This window comes from Thalassophryne amazonica, chromosome 18 (genome assembly GCF_902500255.1).
Source record: "Thalassophryne amazonica chromosome 18, fThaAma1.1, whole genome shotgun sequence".
Taxonomy (NCBI): domain Eukaryota; kingdom Metazoa; phylum Chordata; class Actinopteri; order Batrachoidiformes; family Batrachoididae; genus Thalassophryne; species Thalassophryne amazonica.
The window spans coordinates 42,369,883-42,391,200 of NC_047120.1; the positions used below are offsets into that span (position 1 = coordinate 42,369,883).

General features: G+C 40.6%; 2 protein-coding genes across 2 annotated transcripts in view; both read right to left on the reverse strand.

The window, feature by feature from the left end:
• Positions 1 to 16,896, reverse strand: part of LOC117531447 (vesicle-fusing ATPase-like) — a 63,399-nt gene extending 46,503 nt beyond the window's left edge. Inside the window, 1 exon segment of the mRNA XM_034194554.1 lies at positions 16,792 to 16,896. Coding sequence (XP_034050445.1) covers positions 16,792 to 16,803 — 12 coding nt within the window. The 5' untranslated portion in view covers positions 16,804 to 16,896.
• LOC117531450 (26S proteasome non-ATPase regulatory subunit 11A-like) lies at positions 887 to 12,761 on the reverse strand. The gene is made up of 10 exons (XM_034194556.1): positions 12,661 to 12,761; positions 12,112 to 12,306; positions 5,623 to 5,767; positions 3,449 to 3,509; positions 2,930 to 2,992; positions 2,648 to 2,773; positions 2,273 to 2,308; positions 2,143 to 2,194; positions 1,899 to 2,041; positions 887 to 1,783 (listed from the first exon to the last, which is right to left on the reverse strand). Exons 2-9 carry the CDS (start codon positions 12,275 to 12,277, stop codon positions 1,899 to 1,901), a joined length of 792 nt encoding a protein of 263 aa, XP_034050447.1. The 5' UTR covers positions 12,278 to 12,306; positions 12,661 to 12,761; the 3' UTR covers positions 887 to 1,783.
• Positions 16,897 to 21,318: the final 4,422 nt, after the last annotated feature.

Sequence of the window (21,318 nt, forward strand, 5' to 3'; positions counted from 1 at the left end):
ATCCACAAAACCATTGGGAAATAAGGTGACAACTGAAGATTCCTTTGGACTGTCCCTGAGCATTATTCAGTGCACAGGTGCCTCAATGTTTTTGGACCCCGTCAACTGGAAAAGGCAAAACAGATGACCATGTGTCTCTCCATGCTGCAGAAGACAAATACTTTTGGGGAGTGGGCATGGACCAGTTATCCTTCAGAACACAGTGGAATAGTAGCACCTGTGTCTCTGCTCCTTGCCTGTTGATGTCCGCTCCAATCACTTTTCATGCTTGGGTACTGTCTACACATCACCTTATTCACTCCTGAAATGTTTTCCTCCATCTCATCCTACCTGTCTGCCGTATGCACTGATGACATTCACCATCACTTTTTCAATTTCCACATGAATGGCTCATTCTAGGCTTATGAAAACGATTTTCATTGGAACAGGTGATTATACACAAATGAAAAGGTGGTTATGAATGGTATACTCTATTTTTGTAAGAAACACCAACACACTACCTTTAAATCATAGTTAATTGCACCCTTTGTGTTCAGAAAGCTTCAAATAAAATGGTGCTGACACATCAAAGTCCTGAAACTCTTAACAAAAAACATTTCACTTACAAAGATGTCAATTTAACTGAATCAAATTACACACATTTTCCCCCCATCTTTACTGTGTGATGAACACAAATTTGAAGAGACTTCATCACTGTTCAAGTGGGCTGACTGCAGTTTTGTGGACTCTCTTGTTTCACTGACAATATACTCCCCTCCCTAGTCACGTTTCTTTTGTTGGGTGAATCCCATTTATTTCAATGACTCATCTCCTGTCATTATAATTTAAAACTGGAACAAAGTGGCCAATCAAGCAGCAAGTATGTGTGCACACAGAACAAAGAATCTTTAAAATAGAAAATATTTATTTCGAAATTGCATTTATAAGAAAAGACGAAAAAAAAAATTGTCAAACCCATATAAATCGTTTGGTTACTAGCATACCACACTAGTACTAGAAACTAACAATGATTAATTTTTCACTTGGGGATAATTTACAGAAGCAATGAATACATTTCTGCTTCTGCATCCCTGTTTTATATTGCACCCAAATTGAGGCAAACACAAGTGCCAAGAAAATGTGGCACTGTTGGTGAAATGGCATCACTTCTGTTATTCTTACATAAGTAGGTTGGGGGGGGTTCAGATGCAGCAACCAATCTGACTTGCTTCTAAAACAAAAACAAAAATCAGAGTTCAATACATATCTGAAATACAGTGGGGAAATTAACTGTTGGCATTTATTTGTGCGAGGAAAAAAAAAAAAAAAAGAGATAGAGGGCACACACAAACCAAGATACATATTCCTAAAAAAGAAAAGCGGGAGCTGACTGGCCAGTGTGCTTCTGAAAGACATGACGAGTAAAACATGAGCTTCATTTATGAGGCCCCGGAGGACGATGTTGCACCTTTGAGGTTGCAGTGGAGTCCGTTTCAGGCTTTGGAAGCCCAAACTCATAGCAGATAAACATTTATTCTTAAATCTGATCAGTTTTTCCTTGTTATTGTAGTTGCACAGTTTTCCCTGATGGCCTGACATGGCCGCTGAGTGTTGCACACAATCCTGAAAATAGGTCTAAAATTAAAGGAGTGGGAGTGAAGAAACTGTCCATTGAGAGGGAAGCGGGTGAATCCTGTTTGTAGGACTTGTTGATCTCCCCTGTCCCCTTTTTAAAATGACACACCGTTCAAACACACACACACACACACACACATCTTCCATCACACTGCTGAGGGTATTTGCTCTGAGGGCACAGAGAAGAAAAAACACACATTACAGTTGATGTACACAAGTTGAAAAGCAGAACCTGAATTTTGTTAAAAGCCAAAAACTCAATTTGCATTTGAAATATTTCTCACCTATGTTAGCTTTTTGGCTTTGTTGTAAAGTGAATCCACAACTTTGCTCATGTTCTGAATCGTTTCCAAAGCTGCTTCATATGTTTTGTCCACTGGAGGCTCATCAAATATGATCAACACACCTTCGCCTTGGTCAAGGATTCCTGTAGTTGTGTCACAAAAGGAAAAAGCTACACTGAATACTCCTGTGGACACACAGTACAAGTACACAAACTTTATTTTTGTACAGGAATCGAACACTTACCATGAAACTTTTGATCAAGAATCATCTGTGATAACTTCCTCTCAACATTTCCCTAAAAGGACAGAGTGATCTGTAATAAATCCATGTCTGAATGGAGGAAAATGATCACTCATGATACAAACATTCATACCTTTGACAACTTGATTATCCCTGATATGTGTTCCATCTGTTAAATTTAAAAAAAAAAAAAAAGGAAAAATGAGATTTAACAGGCATTTTGAAGAAGAATGACCGCATAAGACGCTGATATTTGGAAACAATTGTAAAGTAAATCACCTATGCATAAACAATGACAAGTGGAATGCAACATTTTAAAACGCCCCAAATAATTACAGGAAAAATAAACAAAAAAAGGCAGGCTGACATGGAAAATACTTAAAACCATTAATATGCTCAGAAAACAGTTGCATTAACCCGAAGGAAGTCTTTGTACAAATCTGTAAGAAACTCTGCAGTACAAAGTGTGCACTGCAGAGTTTCCTTTATGAGCCAAGCAGCTCCTTACTTGTACTCTGGAGAACGGTTCAATGACTCTGATGAGGTTTTGTTCCAGCAGGCTGTCGTACAGTTTGGCCAGGTGGGTGTTGATAATTGGGTCGTCTCGCAGTTCTGCTGTGTACTCTGTTAGGGCCTGTAGGAGTAAGCCAATGTACAGAACAATCAACACTTCAAATGGTCTGTTTTGGCCTCTGTGTGCTGTATGACAACAGCAGCTTATTTATTTATTTTTAAAGAGACCATCTCATTTCACCAGTATGAAAAGTCACAAACACTGAAGGCATCTTACCTTTTCAAAGTCTGCCAATGATCTATTCTTGCAGGCTTGGGCAACACATTTCAGTGCTTCTGTCTAGACAGATAAAAACAAAGACTGTCAAGTGCCACTCTATAGATAAACTGCAGAACACCATTTACTCAGACAACAGATAGTCAACAACCGAAGGACATCTTTAAAAAGGATCTGGACTGCAGGACGCCTTCAAATATTTAGCTAAACATTTGTAAACATTCAGGCTCTCACAAATGATGGCAACGCTGTTTGCTTTTGAGCATATCCACAAACCATTAACAGCGTATGATTAATGAGACTTCAATCTGTAAATCTAGTAGTTGCTTGTGTTCAGAAGCAGCTGTAGGCAAATTAAATATTAAATTAAATTAAATATTTAAACACTATAAGTAAAACAAGCAAACAAACAGATGTAACTGCAATACAAATGTGCATGGAAAAAATAAAGATTAGCTACTAGGTTTAAATAAAATACTCTGCCTAATGTCCTACAGGTACAAAATGAGGTGTTCTTGCCTGGCGGCCGGCATATCGCAAAGTCAGTTTACCACTGATCAGAGACTGGACTTCCTCAGGTCTGGAACATTCAAAAGACAGAAAAATAATTGAATTAATTATTCCAAAGCTTAATGCCAAGACTTTACACATCTGACCCCAATATTAACAAAAGCTTTAGAATCACTACCAACACTTCACCACAAGAGGGCTCCCAAAGACAGTCACTTTTTGGTTAAATGAGAATTACGTGGTCAAAAAACATTTAATTAACACATTCAGCGACAAGCTATTTTGTCATAACTGCACACAATATATGGTCTTTAATTACAGACAAGTATTTCATTCATTCTGTAACAGGAAACATTATAGCTATTAAATGTATTATTACATACAACACCACACGTTTATGTGTTTATTTACTGCAAGGAGGGAAAATGATGTACAGAGACTGATGTTGCTCAAACTGAAGCAGGATCTACCTGATGCATTTTGCATTATTCATTCTATTTGCCAATCTTTTTGTTTTAAACATATTTGCAAAAGTGCAACTTAGATTTCAAAATCTCCTCCTCACTCTTGGACTTAATCATTGTCAGTTCTTGCGGAAAACAGTGTACTATGGGGGTAAATATGTTTTAACTCAAAATGGAAGGAAAAAACATTTTTTGGAAGCTTGACAACTAACAAAAACAAACAAACAAAAAAAAAAAATCCAGAGGAATGAAAAATTTTTTTTGAAGGCTTGTAGAGTTGACAGACTGAAAAAAAAAAAATCCAAATCTCTACAATCATTTTGCATTTGAGTTTTCTTTGGATTGTTTCACCAACATATTTTCAGAGTTTCAAATGTTACTATTCTCTTGTTTTTTTTTTTTTTTTGTAAGGTTAGAAACCGTGTGAATGAGTATTTGAAAAATAGTGTATATGTGAAGTAAAAAAAGTTCTGAATTCTCAAAGCTTGACTTTTGAAAGCAAGGTTACAACACCCACTTTTCAGAGATTTATCCATATAGGTTCATCAAGTGACTGCTTTTGGCTTTTCCCATTTTGCTCAAAGTCACCCCGGTACATCTGTTATGGCGATGGCATATTGATTTTGGCAGAAGGAATAAAACAGAAAAGTCTATCCTGGCTAAGAAAAGGTTAGCGACCTCCACCTTTCTCTAACCCCAAATCTCTGCTGAACATGAGCCTCAGCCTGGGGGTGGTCCCCACCCTGTGGAAGACCTCCTGTGTGGTCCCGGCTCCCAAAACACAGCACACCAAAGAACCGGCCCACTACAGACCAGTTGCCCTGACCTCCCACCTCATGAAGACCATGGAGCGGCTCGTCCTGTCTCACCTCCACACCGTGGTGAGCGACACCCGGGACCCACTGCAATTCGCCTACAGGCCCAACATCGGCGCTGTCATCTACCTACTGCAACGAGTGCTCACCCACCTGGAGACCGGCGGGAGCACTGTGAGTCATGTTCTTTGATTTCTCCAGCGCTTTTAACACTATCAGACCGGCACTGCTGAGGGGGAAGCTGGAGGAGGCAGGTGTGGATGGACACCTAGCTGCCTGGACCATCGACTACCTCACTGACCGCCTGCAGTACGTGCGGCTGCCAGTCTGAGGTGGTAAGGTGCAGCACCGGGGCCCTCCAGGGCACCGTCCTCTCGCCTTTCCTCTTCACCCTCTACACCTCGGACTTCACCTACAACACAGACAGCTGCCACCTCCAGAAGTTGTCTGATGACTGTCATTGTGGGTCGCGTGTCTGAGGGGAACGAGCTGGAGTACCGGTCAGTCATCACAGACTTTGTGGACTGGTGTGAGTGCAACCACTTGTGTCTCAACACCAGTAAGACGAAGGAGATGGTGATCGACTTCAGGAGGAAACCACCACCTCATCCACCGGTGAACATCCAGGGGGAAGACAAAGACTGTGGACAGTGTCAAATACCTGGGTGTTCACCTCAACAGCAAACTGGACTGGACTTATTACTTATCCTTGCACATGCTGTTCGATGAACATTTTCCTCTACTTGCACCCACCTTGTGTGTTTTCTTAAGAGCTGACGTAACATGTGAATTTCTCCTCTGTGAGATCAATAAAGTTTATCTAACTAACATTTAGTTTAGGTGGTCAGGTCATAAACATCAACCCTAGCAAAGCACCAGACAAAACCTTTGAGACATTACTCACAAGTTCAGCACAATTTTGCAGAGAAGCATGTATTTGAGTGCTGTGATGGCTCTGGGGCTGTCGATGGAGTCATAGCCCTCGAAGGCCTCAAAGAAATAGGAGTAGGCAGTCTTCCAGTCCTTCTCCTCGGCTGCATGAATGATCCCTGCAGCAGATGATAAAACATGAAATCTGTGAGATCTGTAGATCATGTAACAGGACTCTGCCCGGGGCTGAACAACTAATTGTTTTACAAGTAAAACAGCAAGAGCTGTTATTAAAGAGTTGATGCGCTGCACGCGCTGTCGACTGATGACAGTCATCCTGCCAAATCCAGCACACACATCAGCTACCTTAGCAGTCACAGACAGTGAACAGTTTGATGCAGCATCCTGGTTGTTCCAAGTCGCCTTTGATTTATAGGGTTTTTTGTGACGGCCCAAATGTCTGGACAAGCATCAAGCCACTTCATCTATTCAACAATGACTGGTTATGCGTATGATCAGTGCAAATCAACACAAGATGAATGTCAGCTTTACAAATACATTTCATAACAACAGGGATCCCAGCCAGGTAAAAATAAATAGAGGAAAAAGGAAAATATTAGCCAGGGGTCAGGGGGCCGCCCCTGTTGGGGGTTCAGGGGGCAACACACCCTGAAGCTGAAGCGATTTTTCCATTTCAGGGTGCTTTTGAAGACATTTCCTTGATATCAATTTTGTAAAAAAGCAAGAAAACTTACCAGTGGTTTCTATCTATTAGATGCCATAAACTGAGCTACACTTCTTTTTCATGCAACTGTACCACTGCATCAATAGCTCAGTGTTTTGTTGAGAAAATATCACCATATCAATATTAGCCATTCCAAGAAAGTACAACAGCATCCATAGTGCTTTTCAAATGTTCATTGTTTTTGTTGAGCCATTCACTTCACCATATCACTGAATATAAACAATGCAAAAATGTTCAACATACATTGTTTATTTCATTAGTTCAATGTTTTGATTCGCTTGAAAATCTCTTCACTTTATCACCATAAGTCATGAATATATGATAGCCAGGGTTGGGAGGGTTACTTTAAAGTTACTAGTTACCTGTTGAAAAATGTAATCAGTAACGTAATCCAAGTATCATAATATTAAAGTAATGTAATTTGATTACTTTCAATTACTTCTGGATTACTCCAATATCAGATATGCTAATACAGACAAAAGAAACTAAATATAAATAGTCTTGACTACATAGTACAGTTTATTAAGCAAAAAAACCCAGTTTCTTTGACATGGCATGCTCCGTTTTACTTCACATTATGAATTAAGAGCGCCACAATATTGTTTTAAACACACCCAGTGTTCACCTGCTACATTTTCAACAAAAAATGCCAAACAAATGAAGGATAATGAAAACTCAGGCGTGTGCGGATGAATTTGTAATTAAAAGTGGCTTGCAGAACAATATACAAAACAAAAAAGTCTACTACTTGTTCAGTAAATTCGCACCATGTTTAACATATCAGTCCACTTATTGAACTTTCAAAATAAGAACAAAAGCATAATGAAAACCATTAAGTAAATACTGTAAGGAGGCGTGGTCGCCATTTTAATTCCGGGCAAGTTAGTGATTTGCGTGCATAGAAGTTCAAGAAACAGGTGGAATATGACGGAAAGCTGCACATGTTGGCAAAGCCACAAACGGAGGAACAAGGGAGAAAATATTTCCTTCCATAAGTAAGTGGTTTTGGTTCTTCTTGTCACTTTGTCCATGATATTTGGATGATAAACAGTTGATGTTTCCTGCCGTACCTGTGTCGCCCGATGACACGGACCATTAACTCTTCACTTATGTCTAGTTGATATTTTCCACTGCTAGACCAATGTCTAGTTAAAATACTTGTCGTAAGTGATTAAAATTGTTCGAGACTGGAGATTTTTTTTTTTAAATTTGCACCTTAAAATAATGAGATTATAATGACCCGCGCTGTGCCGCTCACAGTCACACCCACACATAGAGATTAGTACACACACCACTGACTTCATGAATGAAACTCTGTAAATAAAGGATAATTGTGTAAAAATATAATATGTATATAAATGTATTGTAATGGTTTTAAGAGCTGCGTTGAACAGCAGCTGCAGGACGGGAAGCTGCGGAAGGGGGGCAGCTTTTGAGAATTTAAGCTAAAAATTGGCCATTCTAGGGGTACCCAAAAGGGAAAAGCCAGGTACGACAGCCCAAGTTCCTTCATCATGTCCAGAAGGCTGGGGAAGTTTGTTGAGTGGGCAATCTCATTCTGGGTTAGCCAGTACATGGTCCTCAGTGAGGCCGTCGGAGTCTAGGACATTTTTAAGTCAAGACTTAAAACCTATTTTTATTCTCTTTCTTATGAGTAGTTTTTATTTTGTTATGTTTTATTCTTTTACTTCTGTTTTTAATTAGGTATTTGATTTTTTTTTTTTTTTTTTTTTTTTTAATTTTTTATGTTGAACTGTTCTGTGTGAGGCACCTTGAGACGGCTTTTGTTGTAATTTGGCACTTTATAAGCTGATTAAATTGAACAACATTTTATTGAGTCTTAAAGTAAATAAATATGAAATTGGTTACTGGATCCTTAAACTCTGGACATAAACTCTACATGGTGGATCCTTGATCTCTGGACATAAACAGAAATAAAATCGGTTAGTTTTTGTCAAAAGCATTTCCTATCAGACATTATTGGCATGAATGTCTTTCCGTACCTATGAGCTGAGCTCTTGCAGATGTGCTGCAGGTCAGGTTTATAAAGAATGCAACACGTCTCATTTTGGGAGGAAAAAACGTTTTAGTCAATTGTAGTTTATTGTCTGTATTGCAACGTTTGTAAGAGGTGTCATTTTATTTAAAAAGGCGATTCGTTTTGAAGTTATTAATTCCGAGCGGAGAGCCGCGCAGCATTTGAAGCTGTGACAAAACGGAGGTCGATTCTCGTTTTTCGAATGCAACAAGACCAGAGTCCCAGTTAGTGACTTTAATCCACATAAAAGTGACTCATGATATTTTAATGGCTTTCAGAGGGGTGAAGAAGCTGACTTACCGCTTCTGAAGAGCAGCGAATCAAAGAGCCACGAGCCATTGAATCGAAGCATTGCTTTAATTCACGCTTCAAACTGGAGTCGCGCTGCAGAAACGGTTGAATACAGACGCTGTATTGAAAATCGTAATGGTCCAAAATAAGCATAACGGTCCAAAATGATAGCATAACGGGCCGTAACGCAAGTCTGCACTAGCTAGAACCCTGGATAATATAAACTGCATTAAAACTGTAATCCTGCGAAGTATCCCCATTTTTACTAAATATACCTGTAATCTGAATATGTCTTTTTTTCTGTAACTGGAGCGGAAAACAGTTACCTTTTTTTGTATCCTAATTACGTTACTCCCCAAGCCTGATGATAGCTATACGAGGTCTATTAGAAAAGTATCCGACATTATTATTTTTTTCAAAAACCATATGGATTTGAATCACGTGTGATTGCGTCAGACAAGCTTGAACCCTCGTGCGCATGCATGGGTTTTTCCACGCCTGTTGGTTGCGTCATTCGCCTGTGAGCAGGCTTTGAGTGAGGAGTGGTCCAGCCCCCTCGTCGTCGTTTCATTGCCAGGAAATGGCGGAATGATTTGGGCTTTTTTCCCCATCAGAATTTTTTCATAAACTGTTAGAGACTGGCAGCTGGAAACCATTAGAAAAATTTATCTGGCTTTTGGTGAAAATGTTACGGGCTTGGTAGAGATAAGGAGTGTTACTGTCGCTTTAAGGACGGCCCCCAGCGGCTGTGGGCGCGCCGCGCTCCGAAGCCGCCATCGACAGGCTGAACGACCATTTCATTTCTAAATGGATGCTGGCTGGATCCGTGACCATCGTGGTGCCATTTCTCTGGTTATCACAAGAGCTGGACATCAACCATTTTCCAGCAGATTTCACTTTTAACAAGAGATTTTGTCATGGAAAGCCAAGCAGAGGCTTCGCAGGCGTCACGATGGATTCGCTACTGGAGCGAGACAAAACCACCTCTGTTTTGGGTCTCACAGGACGGCTTTGCGATGGCGTTCAGACAGCTGTCGGTGGTTTTTCCATCGAGTGATTATCCGAGAAATTGTGGATGTGCCTGACATGCCAAAACATGTCCCGTGAGGCTTCAATCATGGCGTTGCTTTGCGCCATGCGGCACCGGCCGCGACGCGCAGAATTCCTGCCGCACGTCTGTCTCAATGTGCCGAAAAAGTGCTGATGTCCACGTCTTTTCACAATTCCTGTGCTAGTCAGACGACGTCCCGGATAAAACACAGCGTCCAGTTTGGAAATGAACGGCACATTCCACTGTTACAGGAGTTTTTTGTCATGGAAAGAGGAGCGGAGGCGGTGCCGCATGGCGCAAAGCAACGCCGTGATGAAGCCTCACGGGACATGTTCTGGCAATTCCAGGCACATCCACAATTTCTCGATAATCACTCGATGGAAAAACCACACCACAGCTGTCTGAAACGCCATCTCAAAGCCGTCCTGTGAGACCAAAACGGAGGTGGTTTTGTCTCGCTCCAGTAGCGAATCCATCGTGACGTGCAAAGCCTCCATTCCGGCTTTCCATGACAAAATCTCTTGTTAAAAGTGAAATTTGCTGGAAAATGGTGATGTCCAGCTCTTGTGATAACCAGAGGAATGGCACACGATGGTCACGGATCCAGACAGTCATCCGTTTAGAAATGAAATGGTCGTTCAGCCTGTCGATGGCGGCTTCGGAGCGCGGCGCGCCCCACCGCCGTTGGGGGCCGTCCTTAAAGCGACAGTTACACTCCTTATTCTCTACCAAGCCCGTAACATTTTCACCGAAAGCCAGATAAATTTTTCTAATGGTTTCCAGCTGCCAGTCTCTAACAGTTTCTGAAAAAATTCTGATGGAAAAAAAGCCCAAATCATTCCGCCATTTCCTGGCAATGAAACAACGACGAGGGGGCTGGACCACTCCTCACTCAAAGCCTACTCACAGACAAATGACGCAACCGACAGGCGTGGAAAAAACATGCATGCGCACGAGGGTTCAAGCTTGTCAGACGCAATCACACGTGATTCAAATCCATATGGTTTTTTGAAAAAAATAATAAGGTCAGATACTTTTCTAATAGACCTTGTATACAAATGTACATGATGTATAGTAAAAACTTGACACATTTGGATTTAAATCTTTCTTTTTTTGATAGATTGTACTGCAGTGGAATCAGATGATCTCTTCCTTGGCTTCTGTGACTTGGCTTTCTCTTTCTTTTGGTGTTTAAGCAGTGCCTTTTTAGAAAGTTTCTTGGCCACCCTGTTTGCATGAGCTTTTGTTTCAAGAGCACTGGCCAACAGTAGTATATGCCCTATCATTCCTTACTAAGAATTTTAACTTATGAAAATGATTCACCAGGTAGTTTGTAATTCTGTTTTCTCAATCTCTTCTTCTCAGCGTCCTTGCTTCCCTCGCAACGTTGTTTCAGTGACAGCCAACCTTTGCCACCATAGTTTATCACCTTTCCATCGCACAGACTACAAAGGGCTTTCCCCGGATCTTTGTGTTTTAAAACAAAATCCGAAAGCGGGCATCCGCCGACTTGTTTTTCCAACCACGACCAATTCCATGAATTCCTTTTCCCTGCATTCAAAGCCGTCACTGTCCCGCTGTTTCTCTTTTGGAGGATATCTTTCTTCCATGACATCTTACAATATGAATACTTGCATGCTCGCCCAAGCGAGCAACACATTATTATATCAAAACAAAAGCACTACGCGATACCAAACCAAAACTGTATTTTAACCTATTAAACATATAATATACCTAAAAATGCGACGATGTTTAGCACGTTTTCTAGCAAAAAACATGGCAAGGGAGCTGCCATTTCTGTTTTCTCATTTTACTGCGCACAGTCTCGAGGTATTTTACTCCCGAGCGATCCCGAATGTCAACGGAAGCAACTAACACCGACCAAAACATACGAAAGCTTGTCGACACGAGCAATACGCATTCTGATCATCTTTTCACCCATCAAAACAAATGTTTTATCATCTTGGCTAAAAAAAAATAGCGGAATTCCACTAAATAGCGGACATCTGGGATCCCTGTAACAAGGAAGACCTGTGTGCCGAGAACTTGCACCAGGGCAAGGGGGGGCAGGTTCCTTAGGAACTCTGAGTGAAACTCAATCATGCCCAATTTTACCCCATCAGAGAAACATTTTTATTGAAGTAATCATGTGTACAACAAAATGTGAATGATACATGCATGGAGGACTCCACCGTTAGCCACCTGGGTGGAAAAAAAACAGCAATTTATCTTGGATGTGACATGTTCAAGAATGTTCGCAGGTGAGTTCACCAATGAAATCACCCGCTGATGAGTTCATTAATGAAATCACCTGCTGACATCATCAGTGTGGTTAAAAACCAGCACACTCACAGCACTTTTTAGAATCACTTTGAATGAGTGTGTGAAGAGGTCTAACCTGACTGCATGTCCAGTGCTGCTTGGAGCTTTGGAGGACAGTAAATAGCGTTGGCGGTGGTTCTGGCTGAGGTCAGAGCGGCACGGGCCTTGGGCAGGTTGCTGAGCGCGTGGTACGTCTTACTTTCCAGCAGTTGAACCTCGACGAGAAGAGCTTTGTCATCCATCTTTTTCAGCTCCTGAAGTAACTGTGAGCCTGAAGGAAAACAAAGTGATAGTGTTCAATCAGGGGTCCAACTCTACTAAAGAAATCATTTTCCCAGACACTTTTCAGGTGTTTTTCCTGACTTTTCATCAGACCTGCCATACAGCACAGCTTCTCATCAACAGTGAGCAGAGTTTTCATCAAAATACACACCAAAATTTACCTGACAACCTAAGTGAGGGCTAAAATGCAATTAAAATTTCTAAAATAGTATTTGATTATTTCCAGGATATTTAGTAATTTTAATCAATTGTTGCCTGAAAGGACAAAAAAAAAAAGAAAAAGAAAACATGAGACAGCTTTTACAAGTCTGTCACTATGCTGAAAACATTTGTAAGCACTCACCTAATGACAAGGCCTCCTGGTATCTTTTTGTGTCAAAATAGAGTGAGATCAACCGTGCCTTGAGGAAAAGACAAAAACAATTGTTCAACAAGCAGCCTGAAGTCAACTTGATGCTTTACACAAAATTCTGCACAATGTATGAATGACCAGAATTTATACACACACACACAGTTGTATGTAAAAGTTTGGGCACCCCTGATGATTTCGATGATTTTCCTTTATAAATCACTGGTTGTTGGGATCAGCAATTTCAGTTAATATATCATAACAGACAAACACAGTGATATTTGAAAAGTGAAATGAAGTTTATAGGATTTACAGAAAATGTGCAATAATTCTTTAAACAAAATTAGGCAGGTGCATAAATTTGGGCACCCCAACAGAAAAAAATACATCAATATTTAGTAGATCCTGCTTTTGCAGAAATAACAGCCTCTAAATGCTTCCTATAGCTACCAATGAGAGTCTGGATTCTGGCTTAAGGTATTTTGGACAATTCTTCTTTACAAAACATCTCAGATTTGTTGGTTTCTGAGCATGGACAGCCCGCTTAAAAATCACACCACAGATTTTCAATAATATTCAAGTCTGGGGACTGAGATGACCATTCCAGAAGATTGTACTTGTTCCTCTGCATGAATGCCTTAGTAAATTTTGAGCAGTGTTTAGGGCCCTCGTCTTGTTGAAAGATCCAGCCCCGACGCAACTTCAACTTTGTCACTGATTCATGAACATTGTTCTCAAGAATCTGCTGATATTGACTGGAATCCATGTGACCCTCAGCTTTAACAAGATTCCCAGTACCTGCACTGGCCACACAGCCCCACACCATGATGGAACCACCTCCAAATTTTACTGTACGTAGCAAGCATTTTTTCTTGGAATGGTGTGTTCTTTTTCAGATATGTATATCGCCCCTTGTTATGTCCAAATAACTCAATTTTAGTTTCATCAGTCCACAGCAGCACCTTATTCCAAAATGAAGCTGGCTTGTCCAAATGTGCTTTAGCATACCTCAAGCGACTCTGTTTGTGGCATGTAGGCAGAAAAGGCTTCCTCTGCATTACAGCATCACTCAGCAACTCTTTGTGCAAAGTGCACTGAGTAGGTGAACGATGCACAGAGACACTATCTGCAGCAAGATCATGTTGTAGGTCTTTGGAGCAGGTCTGTGGGTTGACTATGACTGTTCTCACCATCCTCGCTTCAGTTTATTTGAGATTTTTCCGCCTGCCACTTCGGGCCTTAACTAGTACTGTGTAGTCTTCCATTTCCTCACTATATTCCTCACAGTGGAAACTGACAGCTGAAATCTCTGAAATAGCTTTTGTATCCTTCCCCTAAACCATGATGTTGAACAATCTTTGTTTTCAGGTCATATGAGGTGTTTAGAGGCTCCCATGTTGCCACTCATTAGAAGAGATGCAAAGAGGGGAAACATTTGCAAATGGCCACCTTAAATACCCTTAACAGCAAGAGGGTCGGGGAGTTTGCATGTTCTCCCCGTGTATGTGTGGGTTCCCTCCAGGTGGTCTTGCTTCCTCCCACTTTCAAAGACATGCAAGCTAGGTGAATTGAAATCTTAAAATTGTCTGTAGGTGTGCGAGGGGGTGTGAATGTGTTTGTCTATATGTGGACCTGCAACAGACTGGCATCCTGTCCAGGGTGTACCCTGCCTCATGACCTATGAATGCTGAGATAGGCTCCAGTCCCCAGTGACACGCATATAGAAAATGGATGTATGGACGGATATCTGTCTGTCTGTCCACTGCAAAATCCTCAATACAGACATCTGGGCAGCATAGTACTGTTTTGAATTCTTTTTCCTTTTTTTGCCATCTGTTCTCTTATTGTGGTGGTTGTTTTCATTGACTTATTTCTGCCAGCACCTACGACCCCAATTCCAATGAAGGGCAAGGATCACCACATTGTGAACAACTGCGTGAAAAAATAGTACAACAGTTTAAGAACAATGTTTCTCAATGTTCAATTCCAAGGAATTTAGGGATTCCATCATTTACTGTCCATAATATAATCAGAAGATTCAGAGAATCTGGAGAACTTTCTACACGTAAGCGGCAAGACCGAAAACCACCAATGAATGCCCGTGACCTTCGATCCCTCAGGCGGCACTACATTAAAAACCGACATCATTGTGTAAAGGATCTTACCGCGTGGACTCAGGAACATTTCAGAAAACCATTGTCAGTTAACACAGTTCGTCGCTACATCTACAAGTGCAAGTTAAAACTCTACCATGCAAAGCGAAAGTCATACATCAACAACATCCAGAAACGCCGCCGCCTTCTCTGGGCCTGAGCTCATTTGAAATGGACAGACACAAAGTAGAAAAGTGTGCTGTGGTCTGATGAGTCCACATTTCAAATTGTTTTTGGAAATCATGGACGTTGTGTCCTCCGGACAAAAGAGGAAAATGAGCAGCCACATTGTTACCAGCGCAAAGTTCAAAAGCCAACATTTGTGATGGTATGGGGGTGTGTTAGTGCCCATGGCATGGGCAGCTTACACATCTGTGATGACACCATCAATGCTGAAAGGTACATCCAGGTTTTGGAGCAACACATGCTGCCATCTAAGCAACATCTTTTTCAGGGACGTCCCTGCTTATTTCAGCAAGACAATGCCAAGCCACATTCTGCACATGTTACACAGCGTGGCTTCGTAGTAAAAGAGGGCGGGTACTAGACTGGCCTGCCTGCAGTCCAGACCTGTCACCCACTGAAAATGTGTGGCGCATTATGAAGTGCAAAATAGGACAACTGAGGCCTCGGACTGTTGAACAACTGAAGCTGTACATCAAGTAAGAATGGGAAAGAATTCCACCTACAAAGCTTCAACAATTAGTGTCCTCAGTTCCCAAATGCTTATTGAGTGTTGTTAGAAGGAAAGGTGATGTAACACAGTGGTAAACATACCACTGTCCCAGCTTTTTTGAAACGTGTTGCAGGCATCCATTTCAAAATGAGCAAATATTTGCACAAAAACAATCAATTTTATCAGTTTGAACATTAAATATCTTATCTTTGTGGTGTATTCAACTGAATACAGGTTGAAGAGGATTTGCAAATCATTGTATTGTTTTTATTTACATTTTACGCAACGTCCCAACTTCATTGGAACTGGGGTTGTACCTCACTCTTCTGTGTTTTGCCTTATATATTGCACTCATGTTTTGTTGTGAGGGGGTGCATATAGGTAGGTAATATTATTGGAATTTGAAGAAGAAAAAAAAAATCTTCAATATACAAAGACCATGGATAAAGTTAGTGAAATGTCTTCTTACAGCAGAGAACAAGTCAAGAGCAATGGTCACAGGTCAAAATCGAATCAAAAGTTATTGTCTAAAATACATTAATCATCATATCTCAGGAAGTAGATGATATGCTGAAATGTAGGATTCTGCTTAGACCTCTGCTCTTCTGGAACCATGATGGCAATTAAGCAAAGTCAAATAATTAACTGGCAGTAGTAATGCCTTGTGTTGTACAAGATAGAATAAATCGCTTAAATGTGGATACAATTTCTTTGAGGCCTGCATAGTTATTTTACTGTTTTGTTATACTAAAAATGTTCTCAATATAAATGTTAAACATGTGGTTTTGCACATTTTTGTAAACAACAAAAAGGTTTTAAAAATAAAACTAGGATAAAAGTTAGGTCTATCAAAACATTTGCTGTAGTTAAAAAGGAAATTATTGTTTTTAATTTAAGAATATGCACATATTTTCATTTAAAGCCATTACTTCCTTCATTCGCCTCACCCTTAAAAGTGTTTAAAATCTGCAGCCATGTTCAACTCTTTGCGATAATTTTACGTGACTAACATTATTGATTATATATTTTAGGAAACGCGTTTAAAAACAGCTGTTATATGGGTTTATTTAGCGTTAGCACAAAAATAGCACGAGATGCTAGCAGCCGCACTTCCGGGCTACAGTCGGAGTTTTGAATGACGTCTCATTCTGCCACACAGACTGCGCCGAGCTACTTCACGCTACGTATAACAAAAAAGCTTCTAGTAATCTAAAAGACCACACGTTTGGGAGTCAGGCTGTTTACTTCCCGGTAGTTTTTAGTTTAGTCTGGAATATTAGTGTCATGTGAACTCACCCGGCCGCTCATTGTTGTATTTTTTAAATTCCTGGATGTTAAAGTGCCATTCAGCAAAATAACGCTGCGCAGGACCGCCTGATGAGCAAAGGGGCGGGACTTCCACTGGTGATGTCATCGAGTGACGTGACAAAATTTCAGACTTTTTCTTTCTTTTTTCTTTCTTTTTAGTTGGTTATTTATGTTCCATTTTTATAAAAATGTCGTATCATAATGTATATGTGAGGTAGACGGATCAGATATCTTAGATGCAGACATTAACTGACAGGTCAAGAAAATGCATGTTTATGGAAATTTAATACTGCCCAAATTTCACATATGTAACTGTGATGTCAAATTAAGTTGTGCTGCCAGTCTGGAAACAAATGACAGTTATGGCTCATTTCACAGAACTACCACAAGCAAGTGGACCAGTGAATACTGAGCCGTGCACGTGAAGCTTTTAGATCATTGCAGGTAGTGTTTCCATTTAAATAAATAAATTAAAAACATTGAGCACTCATTGTCTTAGCTGACACAGCAGGCTAGTGAAATAATTTTGGAATGCCACACTGGAAACGGACATATAGCCACACAGCCCACACATCACCTGGCTGGTGCAGATTGCTGGTTGGATCAGTGTTCTGCTTGCATGGTTTCCCGTCAGGATCAAGGATGTTTCTGTGGTGGGGTAATACTCCACACCTGACCCCATTCTGCTTGCATGGACCGGGTTTTGGATAAACTCATGCAGACTTACACCTTGGTGCCTCTGTTGTCAGGAAAAGGTTTGTTGACCTTGACTTTGCAGGTGATGCTGTGAACTTTGGAGAATCTATGCATGCTCCCATTGTCAAACGTAATGAGTTATGAGTCAGAGTGATTTGTGATTGTCCTAGATCAAGATCAAGATCTAGTGTTGCAGGGACTTCATGGTCTCAGCCATCAGAAGTGCGCCGATATGCACAAAGTCTTCAATTTGCTAAGATTCACTTATCATTGATGCTCAGCCTTTGAGGGTAAGTGATGTCTCAAAGATCTTAGGAAGTCATGAGGTTACTTGTCAGGAGGTGCTTGGTAATGCCAACAGGAGAACAATGGTCTAAATTTTTAGGGTGCTGATAAATTATTTTGGGCCAACTGTGGCATGCAAAGAATTTGTGCTTTAGAGTCCATGGCATCCCCTACACAGAATACCATTCCAATGCAGGTTAATCCCAAATTTAGGCTGGCATCCATTTACACAGGGTGGATTGGGACAAGGCAGGTAACAGGTGTCCTCACCAGACAAGCCTGAACTTGAACACTGGTCTATACAGTAGTGTTCAGAATAATAGTAGTGCTATGTGATTAAATCAAATCAAATCAATTTTATTTATATAGCGCCAAATCACAACAAACAGTTGCCCCAAGGCACTTATATTGTAAGGCAAAAGCCATACAATAATTACAGAAAAACCCCAACGGTCAAAACGACCCCCTGTGAGCAAGCACTTGGTGACAGTGGGAAGGAAAAACTCCCTTTTAACAGGAAGAAACCTCCAGCAGAACCAGGCTCAGGGAGGGGCAGTCTTCTGCTGGGACTGGTTGGGGCTGAGGGAGAGAACAGGAAAAAGACATGCTGTGGAAGAGAGCAGAGATCAATCACTAATGATTAAATGCAGAGTGGTGCATACAGAGCAAAAGGAGAAACAAACACTCAGTGCATCATGGGAACCCCCCAGCAGTCTAAGTCTATAGCAGCATAACTAGGGGATGGTTCACGGTCACCTGATCCAGCCCTAACTATAAGCTTTAGCAAAAAGGAAAGTTTTAAGCCTAATCTTAAAAGTAGAGAAGGTGACTGTCTCCCTGATCTGAATTGGGAGCTGGTTCCACAGGAGAGGAGCCTGAAAGCTGAAGGCTCTGCCTCCCATTCTACTCTTAAAAACCCTAGGAACTACAAGTAAGCCTGCAGTCTGAGAGCAAAGCGCTCTACTGGGGTGATATGGTACTATGAGGCCCCTAAGATAAGATGGGACCTGATTATTCAAAACCTTATAAGTAAGAAGAAGAATTTTAAATTCTATTCTAGAATTAACAGGAAGCCAATGAAGAGAGGCCAATATCGGTGAGATATGCTCTCTCCTGCTAGTCCATGTCAGTACTCTAGCTGCAGCATTTTGAATTAACTGAAGGCTTTTCAGGAAACTTTTAGGACAACCTGATAATAATGAATTACAATAGTCCAGCCTAGAGGACATAAATGCATGAATTCGTTTTTCAGCATCACTCTGAGACAAGACCTTTCTAATTTTAGAGATATTGCGCAAATGCAAAAAAGCAGTCCTACATATTTGCTTAATATGCGCATTGAAGGATATCCTGATCAAAAATGACTCCAAGATTTCTCACAGTATTACTGGAGGTCAGGGTAATGCCATCCAGAGTAAGGATCTGGTTAGACACCATGTTTCTAAGATTTGTGGGGCCAAGTACAATAACTTCAGTTTTATCTGAGTTTAAAAGCAGGAAATTAGAGGTCATCCATGTATTTATGTCTGTAAGACATTCCTGCAGTTTAACTAATTGGTGCGTGTCCTCTGGCTTCATGGATAGATAAAGCTGGGTATCATCTGCGTAACAATGAAAATTTAAGCAATGCTTTCTAATAATACTGCCTAACGGAAGCATGTATAAGTGATTAAATTGGTCCTAGCACAGAACCTTGTGGAACTCCATAATTAACCTTAGTCTGTGAAGAAGACTCCCCATTTACATGAACAAACTGTAATCTATTAGATAAATATGATTCAAACCACCGCAGCGCAGTGCCTTTAATACCTATGGCATGCTCTAATCTCTGTAATAAAATTTTATGGTCAACAGTATCAAAAGCAGCACTGAGGTCTAACAGGACAAGCACAGAGATGAGTCCCACTGATAAGAAGATCATTTGTAACCTTCACTAATGCTGTTCTGTACTATGATGAAGTTCTAAAAACCTGACTGAAACTCTTCAAATAGACCATTCCTCTGCAGATGATCAATAGTTGTTACAACTACCCTTTCAAGAATTTTTGAGAGAAAAGGAAGGTTGGAAATTGGCCTATAATTAGCTAAGATAGCTGGGTCAAGTGATGGCTTTTTAAGTAATGGTTTAATTACTGCCCACCTAACCTGTGGTACATAGCCAACTAATAGAGATAGATTGATCATATTTAAGATCGAGCATTAATTAATGGTAGGCTCCCTTGAGCAGCCTGGTAGGAATGGGGTCTAATAGACATGTTGATGGTTTGGAGAAGTAACTAATGAAAAATAACTCAGACAGAACAATCGGAGAGAAAGAGTCTAACCAAATACCAGCATTACTGAAAGCAGCAAAGATAATGATATATCTTGGTATGGTTCTGAGTAATTTTTCTCTAATAGTTAAATTTATTAGCAAAGAAACTCATGAAGTCATTACTAGTTAAAGTTAAAGGAATACTCGGCTCAATAGAGCTCTGACTCTTTGTCAGCCTGGCTACAGTGCTGAAAAGAAACCTGGGGTTGTTCTTATTTCTTCAATTAGTGATGAGTAGTAAGATGTCCTAGCTTTACGGAGGGCTTTTTTATAGAGCAACAGACTCTTTTTCCAGGCTAAGTGAAGATCTTCTAAATTAGTGAGACGCCATTTCCTCTCCAACTTACGGGTTATCTGCTTTAAGCTGCGAGTTTGTGAGTTATACCACGGAGTCAGGCACTTCTGATTTAAGGCTCTCTTTTTCAGAGGAGCTACAGCATCCAAAGTTGTGCTCAATGAGGATGTAAAACTATTGATGAGATAATCTATCTCACTCACAGAGTTAGGTAGATACTCTGCACTGTGTTGGTATATGGCATTGGAGAACATAACAAAGAAGGAATCATATCCTTAAACCTACTTACAGCGCTTTCCGAAAGACTTCTTACTGTAATGAAACTTATTCCCCACTGCTGGGTAGTCCATAAATGTAAATGTTATTAAGACATGATCAGACAGAAGGGGTTTTTCAGGGAATACTGTTAAGATCTTCAATTTCCATACCATAAGTCAGAACAAGATCTAAAGTATGGTTAAAGTGGTGGGTGGACTCATTTACATTTTGAGTGAAGTCAATTGAGTCTAATAATAGATTAATAGCAGTGTTGAGCTGTCATTCTCAGCATCTGTGTGGATGTTAAAATCGCCCACTATAATTATCTTATCTGAGCTAAGCACTAAGTCAGACAAAAGGGTCTGAAAAATTCACAGAGAAACTCCAGTAACGACCAGGTGGACGATAGATAATAACAAATAAACTGGTTTTTGGGAACTTCCAATTTGGATGGACAAGACTAAGACTCAAGCTTTCAAATGAATTAAAGCTCTGTCTGGGTTTTTGATTAATTAATACGCTGGAGTGGAAGATTGCTGCTAATCCTCCCCCTCGGGCTGTGTTATGAGCATTCTGACAGTTAGTGTGACTCGGGGGTTGTTGACTCATTTAAACTAACATATTCATCCTGCTGTAACCAGGTTTCTGTAAGGCAGAATAAATCAAT